The sequence below is a fragment of the Lissotriton helveticus genome, chromosome 6 (genome assembly GCF_964261635.1).
Source record: "Lissotriton helveticus chromosome 6, aLisHel1.1, whole genome shotgun sequence".
Lineage (NCBI taxonomy): Eukaryota > Metazoa > Chordata > Amphibia > Caudata > Salamandridae > Lissotriton > Lissotriton helveticus.
This window is the reverse complement of record NC_136067.1, coordinates 1,586,408,715-1,586,431,279: the sequence shown is the minus strand read 5'-3', so window position 1 is coordinate 1,586,431,279 and position 22,565 is coordinate 1,586,408,715. Positions and strand designations below refer to the sequence as shown.

The 22,565-nt window shown below is 46.3% G+C and overlaps 1 protein-coding gene across 1 annotated transcript in view; it reads right to left on the bottom strand.

Annotated features, from left to right (window-relative positions):
* Positions 1-22,565, bottom strand: part of PPP1R14C (protein phosphatase 1 regulatory inhibitor subunit 14C) — a 229,841-nt gene that overhangs the window by 24,887 nt on the left and 182,389 nt on the right. The window contains exon 3 of the mRNA XM_078649383.1: positions 14,983-15,015. Within this exon, the coding sequence (XP_078505509.1) occupies positions 14,983-15,015 (33 nt within the window). The remainder of the gene's footprint in view (positions 1-14,982; positions 15,016-22,565) is intronic.

Below are 22,565 nucleotides of genomic sequence, written 5' to 3'. Positions count from 1 at the left end.
TTTCACCTATATGATTCCAATTTTTAAAAAAAACATTGGTAAACATGTTCATCAGACATTAAAAGCGTTACGAGAGGGGGGAGGAGCTACGCCGGCGAACACGAGGGCCGCTTAAACTTTCAGCTCCGCCGACCTTCTTGCTTTGTGCTTATATCCTGTGATTTATCCTGCCTCCGTGCCGTGTCCTGCTGCGGGAGAAATGAAGCTGCCCTCGTTGGCGTGTGTCCGGGAGCGCTACTGGCTGGGAAAGCGACGAAGCGTCCTCGTCTAGTCTCCGGCCCTTTTGTGTCCATGAGACCGGGACATTGAGTGCGGGGGACGGCCGGCCCCTAATGGAATAACAACGGCCATCTGCGTGGGGGAGGAGTCGGCCGGACGGAGTGAACCTTTTGTGCTGCCTGTTCCTTGCTGCAGCCATCCAGCCCACCCGGCGGTGTCGTGTAACTGTGGGACATCGCGGATCTGGGGGACTACGTTGTGTTTGGTTCACCGTCCCTGAGCCGCCCGGACAGTTCCTTTGTGTTCCCGAGGCTCTTTTTGGCGACGTCTTGAGCTGCACAAAATTGGCGCCTGCTACTGAGCGCTCTGGGTCACGGTTGCGAGACCGGCAACTGTTGCATCCACGTCTGCGCCACCAATCGTGACACTATGGAGCCCGATGGTCCCGAGGTCCCGGTCCGATTTTACTCCGTTGAGTGGCGGTGTGGAGACCGGATGGACGCGTGTGAGCGTGGCGTTCGGGCTTGTGAGTCCCGCTCTGCCGAGGGGCATCACGTTGGGAGGAGTGCTGGAGCCTCTGTATCTGAGGCAGCGCGGGGTATCAGCGATGTTCTTGTTGCTTTAGGTGATCTGCGCATTGCCCTGAATTGTCGTGCCAAGGATCTGGAGAGTAGGCTGGACGCCATTGCTCCCACTGTGTACTGCGCTGGCTGTGATTTTCCTCGCTTGCGGGACACTGCGCCACACCCTGCACCCGAACGCGGTGAGATGATTTCCCCGGTGGCTATGGGGACTTTGGAGGACCGGGATCTCGTGCCAGCCGCAGGACTGATTGCTACCGATGAGGAACGGTCCGGTGACGGTGGCCCAGTGTTGTGTGTGAAGATTCGATCCCGAACGCCGCGTCCGACTATTCAGCTGTGGACTTACGGGGTGACTCCCCCTTTTCTCCTGGAACATGGGCTAACGGGCTGGTTAACAGACTTTGGTGGCTTATTGTGGCGCTTGGGTCCTTCCCGAAGGGTCTCTGATCGCACATTGTTGCTTTTGGCAGGCATTGGTGGGCAGCCCGACGGATTCCCATGGACACCCCATTCACCCACTATATTCAATATGGCGGCTGGCCGGCTGGACTCCACTGCCATAATCGATCGCAGGGGACAGGGCTGAGGATGTTCTTTCGAGTACTGGTGTACAGACGGCTGGTGACCTCGCGGGACAGGCTGTACAATGACTGAATCGAATGTTGGCTCTGTATTGGTTTGAGGGTCTCGGCTCGGAGGGTGGGCGACTGGAAGCTAATATTCTCATTTTCTCTCCTCCTCCGCTTTTCTTATTTTCTCTTCTTCTTATACTTCTCCTCTCTTTTCTATTTTCTCTCTCTTCTATATTTCGGGTTTGGATACTGGGCGACAGGCACGCTGCTAGGGGGGGTAGGCCGTAGCCATCTACAGTTGTGCGGGGTGGGGGGTGGGGGGAGGGGTTTTCTTGTTCTTTTCCTAATTTGTTTCTATGGCCCTTTTTTTTCGCTCTTTTGGTTTTCCTTTCCCTTTCTTCTTTTTCTGGGTTTGGGATCAGTCAGTTGGGTTATTCCCTGAGTTTTCACTGATTTGTCGTAATCTGTGTCCTAGCTGTTGTTGCATTATTGGTGTAAATGGGCGGGCGCCTGCTTGATGCTTGTAGTAATTGTATGCATGTATATCCTACATCTCTGATGTGTTGCCCAGGTCTTACTTGTGATCGTCATCATTATGCAGGACTTATTGTTCGGCTTGCCCATTATATGACTATTTATTGCGGTTAGGCACCTGATTCCTACATTCTTTACGTTATATTGGAGCATTTTACATTCTTGATGTTATCCTGATTTAAAAGTAAAATTAAAACCTCACCTATCCGGCAATATGACCGATGTATGCCGTGATTCTATGTCTTTAATGTGCTGCCGTGCCCCTGGGATGTTCAGCTAAATAGCGGTGTACACTTTTGCGTAAATAAAGGTTTTAAAAAAAATAAATAAATAAATAAAAATAAAAAAAAGTGTTACGAGAATAATAAAAAAAAAGTAAAAATCAAAATTTACGTCACTCACATTCAAGTAAGCCAACGGTTCAAGTGGGATGAACCGCTGTGGTGGGCGGAAGCAAAATGTGAATGGCACGGATAAATGGATACGAAAGCCCCTTCAGCTATAACGGTCTTTAGGCTAGATCTATAATCTACAACTTTTTTGAGAAAAAAAGGCCTAATCAATGTGGATGGTGTATATTTACACATGGGCAAATGTGAACACAATTCTGTATTGTCCTTTGAGACTATTCCATTTCTTTTTCTGGGGAAAATGTTCGCAGCCAAGGAGAAACGTCATGTGCTACTGTCCTTGACAGGCGCAGGCCTAGGAGCACATTTGGGATGGTAAATTGATATCAATACCTATTGATGCCCCATAGATTTGCAAATTTGTGGGTGCCTGCAGACATCTGATAAAAGTCCAACATTTATACTTTTATTTCAATAAATCCAGTGCTTGCAATTAAAAAAAAGTTGTGACAGATCTGAAGCTTTTAATGGTTTGGGGATATAAACTTTACTGAATATATTGAAAAAAGTGAAGTTCAGAAGTACTTTTTATTAACGTTCTTTTCTGAAAATGTCAAATGCAGAAAAAGTGAGCAACCTTAGTATTTAAACAAGGCCTTGCACACACAAACCATTTACTAAAAAGATGACCGGCGTGCTCGGTTTTATTCTTACAATTAGCAGTGGTATCTTTAGTGGAGGTAGGGTATTGTGCTCTATAAAATATATATATATATATATATATATATATACACACACATATATACATATACACACACATTTATATAAATATATAGACAAATACGCACATAGTTACTTAAGTAGGGGTCGTGGCAGAAAACATTCAAAAACAGCATGCAACCCACTATCTGCAAGGAGATGAAACCTAACAAAAGCACTAAGCTTTTTTTATTATTAATAAAAAAGGAGAACAAGGACAGAGCTGGATATTGCAGGTATAAATGCATTCACTAGGGATTAGAGTTTAAGGCCGTCTCTCAAAGCATGGCATTGTACGGTGCGCGTTTGCCCTTTAATAAAATCAGGATTGCTTTATTTGTACTATTACAACCTCAATCTCTTACTTCTTTAGTGATGAGTAGCTACCACTGACCCTCACTGTGATTGGCTCTGACTTTATTCCTTAATTTAAAAGGTTATCCGTTAAGTTTGGTTTTTCGGTGTATTAACTGCCCTCAAAAGGACGGAAAAGGCAGGTATTTAACAATTCATGCGACCTGTGGGAGAAGGTCGCAAAATTATTAACAAATCTTATGATGGACAAATAACCATATAGATATAGTAACTGTTGTATATGCTACATGCAACAGGTGTGCAATATAAGGTGGAGGGCGCATATGACGCAATAAGGAGACCCACATCAAGGACCCGATTCACAGAATTAACTTAAGATAAAATCCTAAACTTACTACTTTTGGTATTCACAGAATGCACTTACTACTTTTGGTATTCACAGAATGGATTTACGACTACTAACTTTACGTCTGCACTCGGGCTGGAAATTCCGGCCCGGAGGTGGAGCTTGCGGCCCAGAGGTGGAGCTTGCGGCCCAGAGGTGAAGCTTGCGGCCCAGAGGTGGAGCTTGCGGCCCAGAGGTGGAGCTTGCGGCCCAGAGGTGGAGCTTGCGGCCCAGAGGTGGAGCTTGCGGCCCAGAGGTGGAGCTTGCGGCCCAGAGGTGGAGCTTGCGGCCCAGAGGTGGAGCTTGCGGCCCAGAGGTGGAGCTTGCGGCCCAGAGGTGGAGCTTGCGGCCCAGAGGTGGAGCTTGCGGCCCAGAGGTGGAGCTTGCGGCCCAGAGGTGGAGCTTGCGGCCCAGAGGTGGAGTTTGCGGCCCAGAGGTGGAGCTTGCGGCCCAGAGGTGGAGCTTGCGGCCCAGAGGTGGAGCTTACAGCTCAGAGGCGGAGCTTACAGCCCAGAGGCGGAGCTTCCGGCTCGGAGGTGGGGATTTAGCCATGGCTGAAATCTCCACCCCTGGGCCGGAAGCTCCGCCTCGAGGCCGGAAGCTCCGCCTCCAGGGCGGAATTTCCAGCCTGAGTGTGGACGTAAAGTTAGTAGTCGTAAATCCATTCTGTGAATACCAAAAATAGTAAGTGCATTCTGTGAATACCAAAAGTAGTAAGTTTAGGATTTTGTCTTAAGTTAGTTCTGTGAATCGGGCCCCAATTTATAAAAATAACACGTATCTTCATGTACGTTTAGGCACCCGGATCAATATTATCAGGTAAGTTTGTTTTTCAAGAGGAATACTTTTGCATTTTAAAAGTTGACATTTAGTACATTTTTCAGAAGCTGCAATGTTAGCCTATGGAAGGAACAACAAGTACGGAATTCAGTTACAGTACAGCGACTTACAATACCAATCTCCTGGACTTAAGGTGAGTATGGGGCAAGGCCCAAGGCAGCACCCACAGGTCACCTCGGGCAGCACTGGGGCGGCCGGCTGCAGATGTGATTTTCAGCATCTGGTGTCCAATGTTGTCCTATGGGTGAAAACATGTCCTGCATCTCAGCACTTTGCAGCGACTTATGGTACCAATCTCCTGGACATAAGGTGAGTACAGGGCAAGGTCCAAGGCAGCTCCAACAGGTCACCTCGGGCAGCATTGGGGCGGCCGGGTGCAGAGCTGCTTTTAAAAGTCAGGTTCCCAATATTATCCTAAGGGGATCGATCTGGTCGAAAAGAGGCTGCAGGCTTGGACTGGGAAGCCAGTCAGTCTGAACGACAATGGGGGCTCATGTCTCACAGTTCTTGGGGACACCTATGGTCCTCTTCTCTACGGGCCAGGGGAGATGGGTGCAGAGGTGTCTTGAGGCTTTTGTGACTGGGAGCACTCGCGGTAGAGAGGGGTTGCTAACAGAGGTAGCAGGTAGCTTTGGGAAACCCACAGTGGTCAAGTCCAGGGTGGGATTTGACTCTGGAAGGCTGGAGGACCACGCTCGCTCCATTGGCCCACTTCAGCTCAAGCTAGACGGCACGGGTACAGTGGTGCTTTCCAGTGTCAGATTTTGGCAGTACGGAGTCCCCTCAGGTCTCTTTGGTGACTACAGAATAGAGACACCGCTCCGCTGCTCCACAGAAGTTCCTGAGTCTTGCCAAAAAAGCTGTCAGTCCTCCCAGGATGTTGGAGGCACAGCAGCTTGCAGGATGAGTTGACTCTGGCGCAATTGTCAGGAACTGCAGACAGGCCGGTAGGGTTAGTGCCAAGTTAGTTGCTTGTTCCACAGTACTTGCTTTTTGCGGCTCTTAATCGTTTTTCTTTTGGTTGCAGGAACTAATTCTCTGGTGCCAGGGTTCCCCTAAATACTGAATTTACAGGCATTAGGGGAGTGTAGGGTAGTAGCCAATGGGCTATCCACCCTTGGGGTCACTACGCCCCCTATATGACCACTTCCTGGGGAAGACGGTCATAACACCTTCTCATAATTCCCGATTTTGCCATCACCAATATGGCTTACTTTGAAAAAGCACATCCACTTCAGGTAGTCCACCTTAGTGGTGGCAATAGCGTGAGGGGGGACATGCCTATCTGAGTAGATAATTATCCCACCTGCCCATGTGCCTAAGGCTCTGGACAAATGGGGTCTGCTTCTTCTGTGAAGGAAACCCGATTCACAAACAAAAGACGGAAGGCGCTTTGAAGCTCCCCTGCCTTGGTATGTTACTCTGTAGGCTATGTGGGTGGTTGTAAAAACACTCCCTGCTCAAGCAGGTCTAGATTCTGGCCTTCTGAGAGCAAAGGCCCTCCCCCTTGGGCGGAAGAGAAATTAGACACTCGTCTCTGGTGGTGGGCTGATGAAAGCTAGTCAGTAAGCACCAGGGGCTGGTAGGTTTTCAGGGGGCACCTCAAATGTGCACTCTGGGTGCATGTATTACTAAATCCAACACTGGCATCAGTGTTGATTTATTAATAAGAGATGTTTTATATGAAACATCCCTCATTTCAGTGAAGCCATCATGTAGATAGGGAACTCATTTTCACCAGTGTCCAGCAAATGTTTTAAAATGGCTTCCTTGTTCACTTTTACTGGCAGTAACGAAACTGACCAGCACAGTGGCATATCTGCGCATGCAGCTATGCCTTTGCGTGTAATTAGGCACACTGCCATAGGGCTGTAAGACCTCCTGTAGTCGTGACTTACAAATATTACATGCAGTGTTAGGGGACATGGCCCACAGGGATGTGTGGCATGTTGTATTTTCACTTTTGTCTGCACCAAGACACAGCCTGCAGTGGCAGTTTCCATGAGTTTGGTGAGTGATCCTTTAAGGTGGCACAATTCATGGTGCCTCAGGCCCTAGGTACCAGGAATACCATTTACTAGGGACTTAGAGGATACTAAAGATATTTCTAATTGGAGGGAAGAAATGCACTGTTTTGGAAAAGAGATCTGGCACTGGGGACCTGGTTAGCAGGAACCCAGTGCTCTTCCAATCAAAATCACATCAAAACCATGCAAAAAGTTAGGAGTACCATGTCAAAATGAGCTCCTTCCAACGCTACCTCACTTGTACCCTTAACTCATTTCCTTGAGAAAGCCCCACTCCTGCAGGCCAAAACAGCAAAACATGTTTGAGTGATTGTAATCAAGGACCACCCCCCCATTTAATCAGCCATAGATCAGCTTAATTTGAAGCTTGGTGGTACAAGAGTTCGAGATCTATATATATATCCATCCATCAACCGCAAAACCACCGCGGCCGCTCCTCTCACCCCGGGTGCTCACTTCCCGCGGTGGTGAGCCGCAGTCAATCGCAGCTAAGAGGTATGTCCTACTCATGCAGGTGGAGGGGGTCTGCACAATACAGCACTTTTCTCGAATACGGCTCCAGTGTGTGCTTTCCACTTAGGCATGAGAAGGACATGCCTTTTCGCTGCGATATATATATATATATATATATATATATATATATACACACATATACATACATACATAATACACACATATACATACATACATACACATACATAGATATAGATATATATTTTAACACCCACCATCATAAATGCACACAACCAACATAATATATTCATATACCCAGCATCATATATGCAACGCACCACCATTGGGAACCAGTTTAATCACTATAATAAGTTCTCACAACCACAATGAGACAACCACACTACTATTGTATACCAGCAGAAGCAAAATCATACATCGACAAAACCACCATCATACACCAACACAGACAAAAACATTACTTCCACACAACCAACATCCTAGGCCAAAAAGCCCATTATACACCAGCAGATGCACCATCATACACCACAATACCAACATTATTCACCTACGCATCCACCATCATACTCCTACACATCCACCCAGTGGCGGCTGCTAACAAATAAAACTGGTGGGGGGAATACTTAACCCACTGACTAGCACTGATAAAAACCAACAATGCCCTCAGTCTCAAAGCCAAAGCTCTGAATTGTGGTCCATTTTAAACCGTGTTTATAACGGGTCATGATTAAGAGCTCTGGAGTTGAGGCTGAAGGCAGTGCAAGTATCTCATAGTGCCTATCAGTGAGTTAAATTATCTTCAAGCACAAAATAAAAAGGTTTACTTACCCACTGCCTCAGTGCTCCTCTCCGTGTCTGCAGCTCCAGCACATGCTCCCAGAGTCTCCAGGATTGGCTGGAACATGTTTGATCAATGCTCCCTCAGGCACTGGGGGCCTGGGCCTGCCCTCCACCCATATGTCTAAGACAACTCTGGTTGGAAAAGTTTAAAGAGCACATTACATTTTGGCCTCTGCAAGACAGCTGGTCAAAGTGATATGAGCACTTAAAACTGAAGTGCACACCACTCGTTCCTACTGCCAATCAGCAACAATGGTACCAACCTTGAACTCGCTGCCAACACGAAAAATAGAATGGCAATACATTTGTTTTATTACCATTTTATTTCTCATGTTTTCTGCAGTTGCAGCTGAGGGGTGACGCTTGTCCACCCTAATGAAGGAACCGCTGCAGCACCCACCAACATAAGCCCACAAAGCCATAAAATACTTCAAAACTCCCCAAAATCATACATCCACTCAACTTCAAGTTCTGCTCCTACATCAGGCAAATGTACTATTTCTGGCTGCAGCTGCTGTCCACTTTGCACGGTTTCCTAAAACGATTGTGTACTACTTTGCGAAAGGGACAGATCCAATTTATCATCACTACTCGTTGGCGTCGACATGATACTTTTACGTATACTGTTATACCCAACATTATATGTCTAAACAATTAATATCATATGCCAACAGACCCACCATGTTCAAAAGCACCCACCATTATAGGCCAACACACTAACATTCATACATCCACCCACACAACAAAGGTGATATGGACATTTTTGGAAATCGGCCTTTCAATGGAGTTTTCCCTCAACTTTTTGCTTTCCTCCTTCCCAGTTTTCCATTTCTCTGGATGCTACTCTTAGCACACGGGTGAGTTTGGCACTGCCTTGCAGTGTCAAAGCGCTGGGCTCATCATGTACATACTGTGGAGCGGTGTACATATGATTGACTGATTCGACTTAGCTTCAAATCTTATGTCATGGGGTAAGACCTATACCAGAGGCATGTATCTCGAATGTGACTCAGAGAGCCTGCTACACTGGCTGTGCCATCCACAGAAGTATCTGATCGATCGTGCCACACGTTTGCCCTGGTGGGGCCTGTGTGCACGGTTTATTGTTACTCAAATTGGCATTTACAAAGCAGTGTGTCAAGGCTCTGCATGTCCCCTGGTGTATCAGAGTTCTCCCTGGTGACAGGGTGTGGTGTTAGGAAGAGGTTGGGCAGGTGTGCGTATGTTACCTGCAAGAGTAGTGAATGACACCGGAAGGTGTGTTCTGTACGATGGGGCCTTTTCCTTGCATTGGATTAGCATGAAGGGTTGTAGGGAAAGGCTGTCTAGCAGTATTTCCTACGGGCAGAATAGTAACAGTATGATGTTTGGTATTGATGAGTTTTGATGAGTTCATAATGGCTAAACATATGAATGAGAGGCAACAAAGGACAAAAGTACTTTCAAGGAAAACAATTTTTACAAAAGTGATAAAGAAATCAAACTACTAGGTCCTTATGATGAGTATCCGTTCTTTGTGTTCTTAAAAAGTGCACACACACAACCAATGCATTTCGCCTTAACAAAAAGGCTTCAAAAGGGCAAGTCTATACAATTTTACACACCCTGTCATATATGCGACGTCGTATCGGGCAATCAATCCTCAGATGTACAATTATCACAGAAGGTAGTGACAACACCTTCAAATAATCCACTTCCTAATCTTATTGTAGGCAATCACTTGTCCACAATCACGAGTTCGTCATCCAAGTCATGTTCGGCATCAAGTCACATTCAACAGCGCGCAGTTTCAACGTTCGAAACGTTGGTATGTACAATTGTGCAGATGTGTCCTGAGGAAGCCTTTTTGTTAAGGTGAAACGTGTCCACTTTGAAAGAGTGCACAATTAAAGAACAGATACGCATCATAAGGACCTACTAGTCTGATTTCTTCATTACTTTTCTAAAAAGTGTGTTCCTTGAAAGTACTTTTGTGCTTTGTTGCCTCTCATTCATAGGTTTAACATTTATAATGTGTGACCAATGGGCAGCTGGTCACTGGCGGTGGGCAACTGGTGTCTCAACAAGAGGGAAAACTTCATGTGGTGCAGTACCAATTTTCCTGGCTTCCATCACTCGTTCAAGAGTTAGTAATGCCGAATTGTCTCTTGTAGTGGGAGAGGGTTCAACATTACAGTGATGGAAATGTCACTGTGAAAGTGGGCATTTCGATGTGCATGGCTCTGTGTGCCTGGAGGCCTGTATCTTAATTCACAACCGGGTGCTAGGGGGAATAGCCATATGTGTGCATTCCTGATAGAGGGCCATAAATGACAGGTTCATAGCAAACTGCGGACCTCGGACTCTGAAGTGTCTTTCTGGGATGGTTATGTGGGGGTGCAATTGTTACCTGCATTCCAAGGGACAGGGATTGTGATCAAACCCCCTGGGTAGGACAGCAAAAAGGACAAGATTTATAGAGGGCCTGTGCATTTCCAAGGTGGCCTTTTGAACTGATTGTATCTTCAAAGGCCATGGAAGATATAACTACTGGGGCTTCAACCTCCGAAAGTGGAGACACTTTTGGATTTCAACTCATACTACACTCGTTCATTACTGGGACAGACACAAGGAATCATTAGGGCAGAAGGGACTTCAATTGAACTATCCGCAGACTTGTGATGTCTTGGAGCTGTTGTGCTCCAAGAAGGGGTCTAGCACTTGGTGGATTTTACCTGGACATTGCTGGCCTGCAGCTAGTGGCAAATGTCATGGTCAGGGTCTCAAAGTACTCTCCGAGGGACGATGAGCTAGCCTCCTGTCCACAATATCCCAGGGACACAAAGGATCACACTGTCTCCACGGATCGGAAAAGTGCAGCAGAGACAGGTGGAAGCGATTGTGGTTGTGACAAGGACCACCCCGAAATACACCATCATCTCACTGTGCAAGAGTAGTGTGTGCGCAAAGATCAGCAGCCATCTGAGGGACCAAGACGTGAGGAGTTTGAGGTGTGCGGGGGAAGCTTGCAGAGTCCAAGGGGCCCGTGCAAGGGGACCTGTGCGCGCTTGTGCTCCAAAGCATGTGATGTCAGAGGGCTTTTGGGGGAAACTGAGCCAGGAGCGGAGACGGTCTTCGGCCTCCATATCAGGAGGGCAAAAGTGCCTCGCATTGCAGCCCCTGAGGTCTTGGGCTCCCTCTCCCTGGACCCTTGCCACAGGGTGCTTTGTTTTGGAAACATTGTGACGAGACCAGAGGGGTTTAGAGTGCCTTGTGGGCATCCACAGCTGATTGCTGGGATTTACTGCAGGCCACACCTTCGCTTGAGGGGAAAACATTTTATCCAGAGAGGGAGCACACCAGCTTCCGGAGTCACAACCTTTTGTCTACACGGGGTATAGTGATCCCGCACTCGTGTAGGTGCCATTGGGCGCCCGGAGGTCTAATTCAGATGGATGAAACAAAATAACTGTTTCTTTCCGTGTTAGGGGATTCTGACTGTCTAGTCAACAAGGCGCCAGCAGGGGGAACGTGTATTGTTGGCTGATAAATTGAAAGATTGAGGGGCTGGGTCACGAGGCATAGTCAGAGACGAGTGACTGTCTGACCTTTCTGAAATGGGAAAATCCGATGACTGCATATAACTTTAGAGAGTATATACAATGTGTATCACATTTTGATTTCAGTGTATGTTTGTGTGTAATACAAATGCAAAAACAACAGTTGATGGACAGAATGCAGAACAATGTCATACATTTACCCCAGTACAGAGATCTGGGCCTAAATCCATCGTTTTTTTTGCTCACCATGCCATTCCAGTTTGAACCCAGCAATATGCAAATCAGTCTTGACCCTGTGCCTCATGGGAACAGTCCAGCTCGAACTGCCAAGCCAAGTCCTCCCTGGACTGGAAACAAACATCCTAGGACCGGTTTCGGGGTTTCTCCCCTCTTCAGCCAGGATAGCTTGATTCCAGTGGCATGGAGAGCCCGGGGCCCACGTCTGGGCATACCCGTCCCACACGGGGTGACAAATGCAAAAACAACAAACTGGGGTGGCCTAGTGGGCAAAAGAATGATGGATTTAACCCAGATCTTTTGACTGGGGGAGAATGTTTGCATTGTCAGCATTCGGTCCATCATTTGTTTGCTGTAACACTTTTCGCCCTCAGTGGGATGGGTATGCCCAGATGTGGGTCCTTTCCTCACTGTGCCACTGGATTCAAGCTAGCCTGGCTGAAGAAGGGCGACATACCCTGAAACCGGTCCCAGGATGCGTGTTTCCGGTCCAGGGAGGACCGGGCCTGGCAGTTCGGCCTGGACTGTTCCCATGAGGTACAGGGTCAAGTGATTTGCATATGGCTGGGTCCAAACTGGGGTGGCCTAGTGGGCAAAAGAATGATGGATTTAACCCAGATCTTTTGACTGGGGGAGAATGTTTGCATTGTCAGCATTCCGTCCATAATTTGTTTGCTGAGTGTAATACAAAGACAAGTGTTTACAAAGAAGAAAGGAAGGATTTGCTATGATTGATCTGCACATCAACATTCGTCTCCTTAATATATAATAACAATAGCTCTCAGTGGAATATCCAATATTCCTGAAGTGCAACTATGATATGTAAAATGCTTATTCTTCTACAGCATTATCCAAGGACAGTCTGCCCACCACAAAAGGTGTTATAGAATGTCCCATCCATGTAACAAAAAGGTCATATCAGTGCACATCCACAGTAGTTTCTTTTATCCATGTGCAATTGGTGCACTCAAATACAAGTTCTTAGTCCAAAAGGAATCACGTAGTGTAGATACAAAACAAACTTTATTTCTTTTTAAAAACCAGGTTCTTCATAGCCGACGTGCGTTTCGCCCCATATAGGCTTTTTCAAGGCTAAGAACACACCGTAATCACCGAACCTTGCTTTCCAAAATTCTATCTTTTGTTCCTTTACACGTACGTTGTACAACAAATGTCCAAATCTTATTTTATTGCAAAAAATATATAGTCGTTCTTTTATATAACAGTCACAGAGCCATGATAAGTTCCAGCATTCCGCCGTGTATGTATGTCCCAAAATCGATGAAAACGCGTAACCGGGTTTGAGTGCACCAATTGCACATGGATAAAAGAAACTACTGTGGATGTGCACTGATATGACCTTTTTGTTACAAAGACAAGTGTTTTATACATACGGTATGGAGTCTTTCTGGCAAACAGTGTGTTGTGAGGGGGGGGGGGGCTTGTGGATAAGCCGGACTACTCTGTGGCAAGCTACCAGAAGGTAAGCACAGGTTATCGGACAAGTGTACCAAACTCGTTCTATTTGGAACAGTGGATTCTGACTAGCTTTGATGCTTCTTAGCTATCCTGAAACCGCTGGGTCCAACACTAACGCACTAACAATCATATGCCAACACCATTGCACGTTCAAAGAAAAAAAAACCTTCACTCACCCTCACATAAAACACTAATGCAACCATTACTATCTGAGCCTATCATTTTAATATTTTTTTGATACTTCTTATTGTGAAATTCTCATAAAGATTACAAAAAAAATTGAAACACTGCATCGCATATTTAGTCAATAACCCCTTTGTTCATAACAGTACCTACAAGCAAGGTAGAATTTGTTGTTTGCATTCCATAAACCAGTCTCTTACAACCAAACACAGCCCTGATCTAACAGTCAATGATAACAAAGCGAGGGTCCCTGAAAACAGAAATATTGAATGTTATGGTGGACATCCACCTTCATCAAATGTTAGTGACTCAAATTACCCACTGGGTAAGCTCTTCTCGTGCAAACACGTCAACCTACTAGAGTACATTCAGGACATATATGTCATACACCAAAAATGAAAGTAAGAACTTTTTAATATTTGTTATGTTATGTTATGTTAATAGCAACTTCTAAAGCACACGGTCAACCGTAGGTTTCATGGCGCTAATCATAAAGAATGTCACAGCAGAGTGACTATGCATAGGCTTGCTCAAACAGCCAGGTTTTTAAAGCTTTTCTGAAGTCCAGCAGGCTGTCACATCTCCTAATTGCTAAGGGAAGGGAGTTCCAGAATTTAGGGGCAAGATAGGAGAATCTGTACCCACCTTGCTGCTTCCGTTTAAAAGAGGGGACTGTGAGCAAGTGGAGGTGGGCCGATCGGAGACTTCGTACGGGTGCGTGCTTTGAGATCATACTGTTGATAAATCTGGAGCTTTTACCGTGTTGGGCCTTGAAGGCTAAGCAGTCAGTCTTGAAGGCAGCCAGCTGGGCTATCGGTAGCCAATGGAGTTTCGACAGCAAGGGTCTGGCTGAGAGCCATTTAGGTTGTTTGTGGATAAGTCTAGCTGCCTGATTTTGAACAATTTGCAGGCGTCTTAGTAGAAAAGCTGGTAGACCGAGGTAGATTGAGTTCGAGAAGTCAAGCCGCGAGAGTACCACAGCTATCACCACCGGTATGAGAGCTGAATGAGTCAGCAGATTTCAATATATTGCTTCCTGGAAATCCATAACTCTCTCCTCACTCAACCCCCCTCCCTCCCCCGCCCCCAACAACCCGTAAGTACGTTCAAATTGGCAGATATAAAAATGCACCTTGGTTTCATAGTTAAATGAATTCTGCCTCTTAATGTAAGGGCGAATGTCCCAAAACCGCATTGGTAGCATCTTAGATTATCGTGTATTGAAACAAATTTGTGTGAAAACACATCCGATTCTTACGAGTCAGAAGACTCTTACCACAAAAAATTCACAGTGAATTAAAATGTTAAAACTGAAGTTACATTATCTAACTCCAGTACACGTATTGTGCCGTCACATTTTCCAGATCAGTGCTATTTAAAATTCTTTGAAATCGTATCTTTCCCCAGCATGTTTATATTCCATTCAATCTCCTCTCCCTCTGTGCTTCGCTTCCCTCTGCCTCCATTGTTTTAGTTCTCTCTATATTTCTAGATATAAAATCTTTTGCCTTATTAGTATAATGTTCTTGAATGAAAAGCTTGACTTAGCCAAAAATGCTAATGGTATGTATAAAGTTATCTATTATATATCGTTCGAATGACAAATACATACAGAAGCACATTTAAAAAAAATGTTTTAAAGACTTACCCCTGTCGGTTTGTAGCAGTCTACCAGAGATTCCTAAAATATAAATATGAAAATATTACCCTCACAGCAAGAAAGAATAATGCTGTCAATGTTACACAGAACGCATCACAGATCAAGAAAACGTTGGCTGTAACGATGGCACCAGAAACAGGCAATCCTGGAAATCACAGTCCCGAGGACACTTAATTACGGCTCATCACTGCTGAAATGGCCTAATTCCCCCATTCCTGGAAAGCGTCTTCACATTAGAAACGTGTATTTAATTTACGGAAGTGGATACTTTCGGATTGACAGCAGCTGAGTAGAATCGAGGCAACGGACGGATGGGTTAGGCGCCGCCACTTGAAGATTCTGACAAACCAAGACCCGTCTGATCTACGATCTCCTCTTCAGTTCTAAGAGCGCAACTTTAAATGCACGCGCGCGGAGACACACTCAGAAGTCGTTGTCTGTTTGACATATGGAGAGGACTTAATAAACAGTTCCGGCTGCTCCTCGGGAAGTAGTAATGGGGCACAGAGGAGGGGGGTGGGGGCGAGGGCGCTGGGGTTAGGGCAGGGCTTTAAGTGGGCCAGGTCCTGCAGGTGCTCAGTGCAGGCATTTCTAACAAGCATTTGCAATGCAATAGGTCTCGCATTATTAAAGTTAGAGCTATTGGCATTGTAGGCAATGCCTTTTATTTATGTTTTTGCTTTTAAAACATAAATAAAAGGCATTGTCATTTACAATGCTAATAGCTTAAACTTTCGCAAAAGTGAGACCTATTGCATTGCAAATGCTTGTTTAAAGGACGCCCCAGACACTTCTTCCCCAACCTACCAACCTTTAGCGATAGGACAAAACTGCAAGCTTATCTTAGCAAGTCCATACCTGAATACAGCGTGCTTGGAAGAGCAGTACATGCGCTGCTCAGGATCGACCTAAAAAGTCTGTTTTATTAGCATTATACAATATGCTCGGGTATACAGGCAAGAGCTGGCAGTGTTGGATAGTTGTCAGGGGCTATTTATTCGTTTTTGTGTTAAGCGCTACACATTTAGCAAGTCCATACCTGAATACAGCGTGCTTCGAAGAGCAGCACATGCGCTGCTCAGGATTGACCAAAAAAGTCTCTGTTTTAATAGCATTATACAATATGCTCGGGTATACAGAAAAGAGCTGGCAGTGTTGGATAGTTGTCAGGGGCTATTCATTCGTTTTTGTGTTAAGCGCTACACATGGAACATTGTTTAATGTAATTGATACCTAGTGTTAATTTGTCCTTTTTTTCAGTGACTTTGTGTGCATGCGTGCGTGTGCATATATGTATGTGTGTGTGCGTGTGTTTATGTGTTTGGGTTTGTTTGTGTTTGTATGTACGTATGTGTGTGTGTGTGTGTATGTATGTGTGTGTATGTATGTGTGTATGTATGTATGTATGTGTGTGTGTGTGTGTTTCTCTGCAGATTATAGGTTCATATCTCTGCTGAAAGAGGAGTGATCAATCTTAGGAAGCTTGTATAACTTGTTAAAATGAATACAAAACTATAGAAGAAGATACCAATGAACGCTGTTGTAGACAAGTTGATCAATCATGATACTTCTCCAGGTGTTCTATCCATTGAACACCACAAGCATGCAGGGGATGGCTTTCCAGGGCAGACAGGCGTCCACTATGTTGGGCACCTATGAGGATGTTAGCGGGGCCAAGCTCTGGTACTGTGAATTGGTAATGCTGGCCTAATAACAATAGTTATACTTTCTGAACATTTTACTTACTTGTGCGTGTAAGGCGTCAGTAAGTCATACTGCATAAGGAATACAGCGCTCTGGATGGGTGAGCCCAGTATCTCCAGTGGCAGTCCAGGAAATTCTTCCTTAGTGTCAATTGCTTTAAGGCCATTGGTTCTAGAACTGGGACAAGGACCACTACATATTTTTTTTGAATAAGCAATGTCAGTCTTATTATATGTTTTGAATTATTAGTAACAGTTACTGCAACAGGAGCCTTCCTAAAGAAAAAGGTATGAATTTTCATGGGTATAATCGGTGGCTTGGAGTGAAAAATGTCAGCTGTCCAATTCCCCAATGTATCCAATTATTTAAGTAATAGATTTAACACCATCATGCCACATTATTGCCACTTTACGGTTCTAGAAGCGCCAAAAGAAGCAGATCATTTTTTCCACATGGCCCCCATAGGGTTCCTCCTGTCTCAGGTCAGGGGCTCTCTCACTCAGCCACCAGTCAGGAGTGCTCTTGGGAGGCATGTGCTCTCCAAATGAACACAGTGGCTGGGGTGTACGGGCCATTTCAGAGGCGGGGGCTGCTTTATCAATGGGAGATTTTTAAGCTCTTCTTGAAATTCAGCATGCAGGACTGTGCACAGTACGTTTTTAGAGACAGGACAGATACCACAACGTAATTGTAATTGCATTTATATAACGCTTACTACCCCTGATAATTATTTTATGTTTTTAAGCGATGAAAGTGGTTCTATATGAAGGTTTTTGAAATTTGATAGCATCAACTCTACATCAGACAATGACGACAGACTGTGTCCCTCTGTTCCACTTCACCCCTGCACAACCATCCCTCCGCCACCTCACACAGTAAACTCGCAGCTGCCTGAACCAAGTAATCCTATAATGCTCGAAATAACATGTCTAATTAAAGCGAATACAAATGCTGCAGGAATGCAGCCAACCTGGCAGGGGACATTCAGTATAAGCTGGGGGAGCCCTGGCAGGATGGTGCCCTTTTCAAGGGGCGAGAGGCCGAAACATACATGGAGAGTAGGATGTGAAATTCGTGCTGACGTGAATGGTTCAAGTCGACCAGTTACTTCTTATATCCACTCGGACTCAGGGATTCTCCGGATGCACATTCGGTGCATTGGCTAAGGACCGAACATTACAGTACGTTCAGAACAATAGTCAGTCTACGTATAGCGCTTTGAAGCTTCGTCAGGGCTAGTCAGCGCTATATAAATGCAATTACAATACAATACGTACATTCGGTGCGGTGGCCATACGGTACACATTCTGTGCGCGAGAAGACCAATTCAAAGTAAATTGCAGAGAAACCAACAGTCAATGACGTAGAGCGTGTTTCCCTAAAGAAACATCAGAACATCAGGGCGCCCAAATGTCACGTGGCACGCGTGTGCAAACGGCGCAGCAAAGGTGTATTGGTTCTAATGCAAGGGAGGGAAATAGGCCCCGTACCCCGGTTTGGTTAGTAAATCGAGGGTGGGTTTGAGATTCAATGGTACAGAGATGGCGTCATTCAGATTCAGGATAAGAAGTATAATGCCAAAATGTGGTGCCGCGGGTAAGCAAGACTGGGTGCAAGGCGCTGAGAAGACCAGCTGTACTTCACAATGCGCTACAGGAAGGTTTCCGCATGTATCCACCGAGAGATCGGCGCGTACACCAGCGAGTACGGAAGTCTGCAGAAACGACTGGGGGCACTGGCTCTCGGGAGCACAAAGCAGCCATTCTCATTGGCTCTCAGGCGTGACGCGCTTTAGACAGCACCTGCCTGAGAGGTGTGCGAATCTGCCATCGCCTCGCATCAAGATTCAACACCTACGGCCGACAGCTCGTGTTAATCCGAGGATGATGCAGGCGGCGGGTTTACGGAATATGAGTACGGCTTCTCAGGGTCTTATTCAGTACACGAGCCCAGGCTGCAGTCAGTGCATGTCACGACTGTCGTGCTCGCGAGGCGCAGACCGCCGATCGGCGATACAGGGTTATTTAAAGTTTCCATGCAGAGGGAGGGGTGGTGCAAGGTGCCGATTTTTAACACAATGTTGCAAGTAACCTCAAAGCACCGTCAAGATAAAGTGTACCCGAAAATGCTACCCCTCGTGTGTCCCCCCGCATCACCGCCGCAGCCCGGTACAAACGGAAGATCGCCGCCGGCCTGCGACCAGGAAGTCAGGCAAGCCGAGCGGGACAACCGGAAACAGGAAGTAGGAGGGCGGGAGCCTACCCCGCCTCCCACGGAAGAGCCGCGGCTGTTTTGAGCACCGGAGCAGGCAGGAGCCTACCCTGCGCCCCGGTGCCAAAGGAGGGAGGAAGAGTCCTGCTGCCGGGCCCTGCAGCTGCCGATGAGAGGAGAGCCGCCGCCGCACCAAGGAAGCCGGTGAGTGGGGCTTCGCCTTGTTGCTGAGCTGCGAGGGCGGGGGGCATGTGTGTGTGTGCGCGTGCGGCGGCGGGGGGCTGTGTATGTGTGTGAGCTTGTGTGTGTGTATGTGTCTTGGAGTCTGTGTGTATGCGTGTGTGTGTGACTGTGGGGGGGAGGGGGTGTGTGTGAGCGAGTGTCTGTCTGTGTATATGCGCGCGCATGTGCACGGCACAGGACGGAACGTGCGCGTTCGCGCACCCAAATCTGGCAGCAAAAGCTCGTAACACTTTCTTGTCCCTCATTCCCCCGAGTCAGGCAGCTATAAGTCTCCGCCTGGACGCATCCTTCGGATGCTTATTCCAGGCTCGACCTAAAAAGCAGGTGCCGAGACGGGTCTCTACCTGGCTCTCCATTTTCGCCCTCACCCTCAGGTTTTATAAAACAAATCTTAACTCTGCAGCAGTGCCACCACCCTTCACTGCCTTTGATGCAACTTAAAAGAGGCTCGTTATAGTTCTTTCAGAGTCTCATCATTTCAGCACTAAAGTGTTTTCAATGTAATATACAACAAAGTCGTAGTTGTTGCTTATTCATCTTATGCACCTTATAACCATTGGCAAAGCCAATAGTCCTAGGCTTGTTGTAGGTGTAATGTTACTTGTATTAGATATCTGGATGCAATGACAGAAGCAGCAAAATAAGTCGGGATGCAACTATCATAAGCACAGATTTTTAGCTTATGTGTTTTTACGTCACACCCTTAATTACATAGGCCACACCCCTTCGAAACACCCCCCAGTTTTTCCATCTCACTCAAAGCCCTGGGTTAGGGTTAAAAAATATATATCACTCAACTGCCAGCCAGCTGGGTTTTGTTCAAACAGGAAGCACCCACGCTCCCCCAAGCCAATTACAACACTGCAATACAGCATTATGATTGGTCTAAGCATCATGGTTAGGCGCTCAGATGGGGAATAGGAGCCTGGGCAGGTTCTTCACCCAGGCTGTAACGCAGTCTGGGTGGAGAACATTCATGCGCACTTAGAAGAGTGCCAACACTGCTCCCCCTGTTCTGCCTTCCCCCAAATAACTGCCTCAGCGCAGAAAAATAAAATGATAATAGCATTGCACTATTAAAATGTAATTTTTCCTTTTTTGCCGCGCTGAAAAGCAGTGGGGCGACCCGGTTAATAAACCGTATTCGACAGTATGGATTGTAGCATCCTTTTAGCTTTTCTAGATGTTGATATTAGAGCAATTTCCAGGGGCGTAGCTTGGTTGGAAATCGGGGAGGGGTTTTAGTGTTTTAGTGTTTCCACCAATCACCCTGGCATACAGAGCCAACCCTTTCTAAGATAGCGGAGTGGGTGGAGATAAATGTGGTGCCCTTGTTGATGGCAGTGAATTAAATGAGGCAGTAGGGGGTCCCTATGGTGTTCACTGGTCAGTATCTGGATGAGCAGGAACTGGCCCCTGAACACAAACATCCCCAGACCTCTCCCAGCTCACCTAAATCACCTATAGCTTAGCTGCCTCACGCAGATTATGGTTTTGTTGTTGTGGGTCAGAGGGTGTGGGGAGGGCAAGGAATCCCCTTCCTAAAGGGGTGTTAAAAAAATTGCCTGCGGTATGATAATGAAGGACTAAACCCACTATAAATTGGAACATCAGACTGAAATTAAAATACAAGGACAAGGCTGGAGCAAGATGAGAACAGAGCTGTTGTTGGGATAACCTTAATGCACACACGTCCATGCGCTCCTAAGAATATTGGTGCTCTGGGCCTGGGCCCATGCAAAAGGCCAGCCCCGCATGTCAAAATGCAGTGTGTGACAAGCAGGGCAGATGAGAGGGGATAAAGGGGCAGTGGAAAGGGAGACAAATGCGTAGTGGTAGGGGTACGAAGTGAGAGAAAACAATATTTTGTAAAATAACTAACAATTTTGAAGACTTTCAAAGTAGAGTGTGTTTGTGTTTTTGTCTGTGTTTATGTAAAAGAAATCAGAGTGAAATCCTACACAGTCCATACCATACCCTACTGAAAGCAACTCTAATAACTATTTTCAAGAAAATGCATTTATTAGGATGGTGTAACACCCCAAACACCCCCCAGAAGCTAAGCCCCAGACAATTTCAGGGGAAGAGAGGTGGTGTAACACAAAATGACAACACGCTTGCGTAATGTGGCAATGGGTCCTCTATTACCACACAGATATTCCGAAGCCTTCGGCTGAACGAGGGCCTCCCTGAAAGGAGAGAGGGGCCATCCGCTGCTGGGTGTCTGTATTATGCCCCTGGCCAAGAACGAAGACCAAGGGACTTATTTATTCACCAATCACTGTTCACGCCATGACTTGGGTAGCATGTGGTAAATACACTAGGCCCCCTGTAATGAGTTCCTTGGAATTTGTATTCCTGTGGAATACCGCTCAGTGTAACTAAGAATAGTAAGGGGTGTTTGGATCAAAAACTACAGAGTTTGGATACACCACACCCAAAACTACACTCTGTAAACTAAGAGTGGAGATTAGCAGGGGCTGATTCACAGCCAGCTCTCCTCCACCTCAGGCCTCTTGCCCAACAACCAGGCCAGGTGCAGATATGAACCACAATCTAAAATCAATGATAAATTCCATTTGCGACATGTTGACAGTAATCCTGGATATAAGTGGTTAGCCCCCATTTCATGGAGTTTCAATTGTGATCCCAGTAAACAGACATCAAGATATTGGCCAGAATCAGTAATACAGCCCAGGTATCGCCCCAGGTAGTTGCCCTTGAACTAGGAATGGGACCCTAACTGTTACACGTTTCAAAATTACTGGATATTATTTATGAAACCGCTTAATATAGTTTGGAGGTAGGTAAGGTACAACTGTTGTGGAAAACCTGTTCCATCCAATAGTCCTCACAGCTATCCTTTAGCAGGCTATATCTAAAAAATCCGGTGAAGCGGAGTCAACTCAAGTCTAAACCAGATATCTATGCTGGACGCTTCAGAGGTGTGAATGTACAATGTGTTTGTGAGAGTGTATTCCTAAAGTAGGGGGTTCCATGAGATGATACTGCAGCTCAGTGTCAATAGTACATTGAAACATAGGCAGGTGATTCGATTGGGCCTCCTCTAGGAAGAGGTACGTTGCAGCAGCCCGGGCTGCCGACTCCGGAGCACGGGGGTCACAGTTCGATCTCTGGCGCCGGCAGCAGGTTAGCCCCGCACCATGTGACTCTGGGCAAAAGCTTGCTTAATCTTTTCAACGGCCCTCTCCCCCCCAGCGCTAAGCACTCTTAGGAGTAATTGTTCATGCTTTACAAATGCTGGTAATATTATTTGGACGTTACATCCTTCGCTTCCTAGGCGGACTTGGGGTTTCTTCCTGTGCTCTGAGGACGCAAGGTTTAGAGCAGATACCAATGGTGAAGGACAGTCTGAATTTCCAGGCAAATGTCATGAGTACAGTCACGTTATG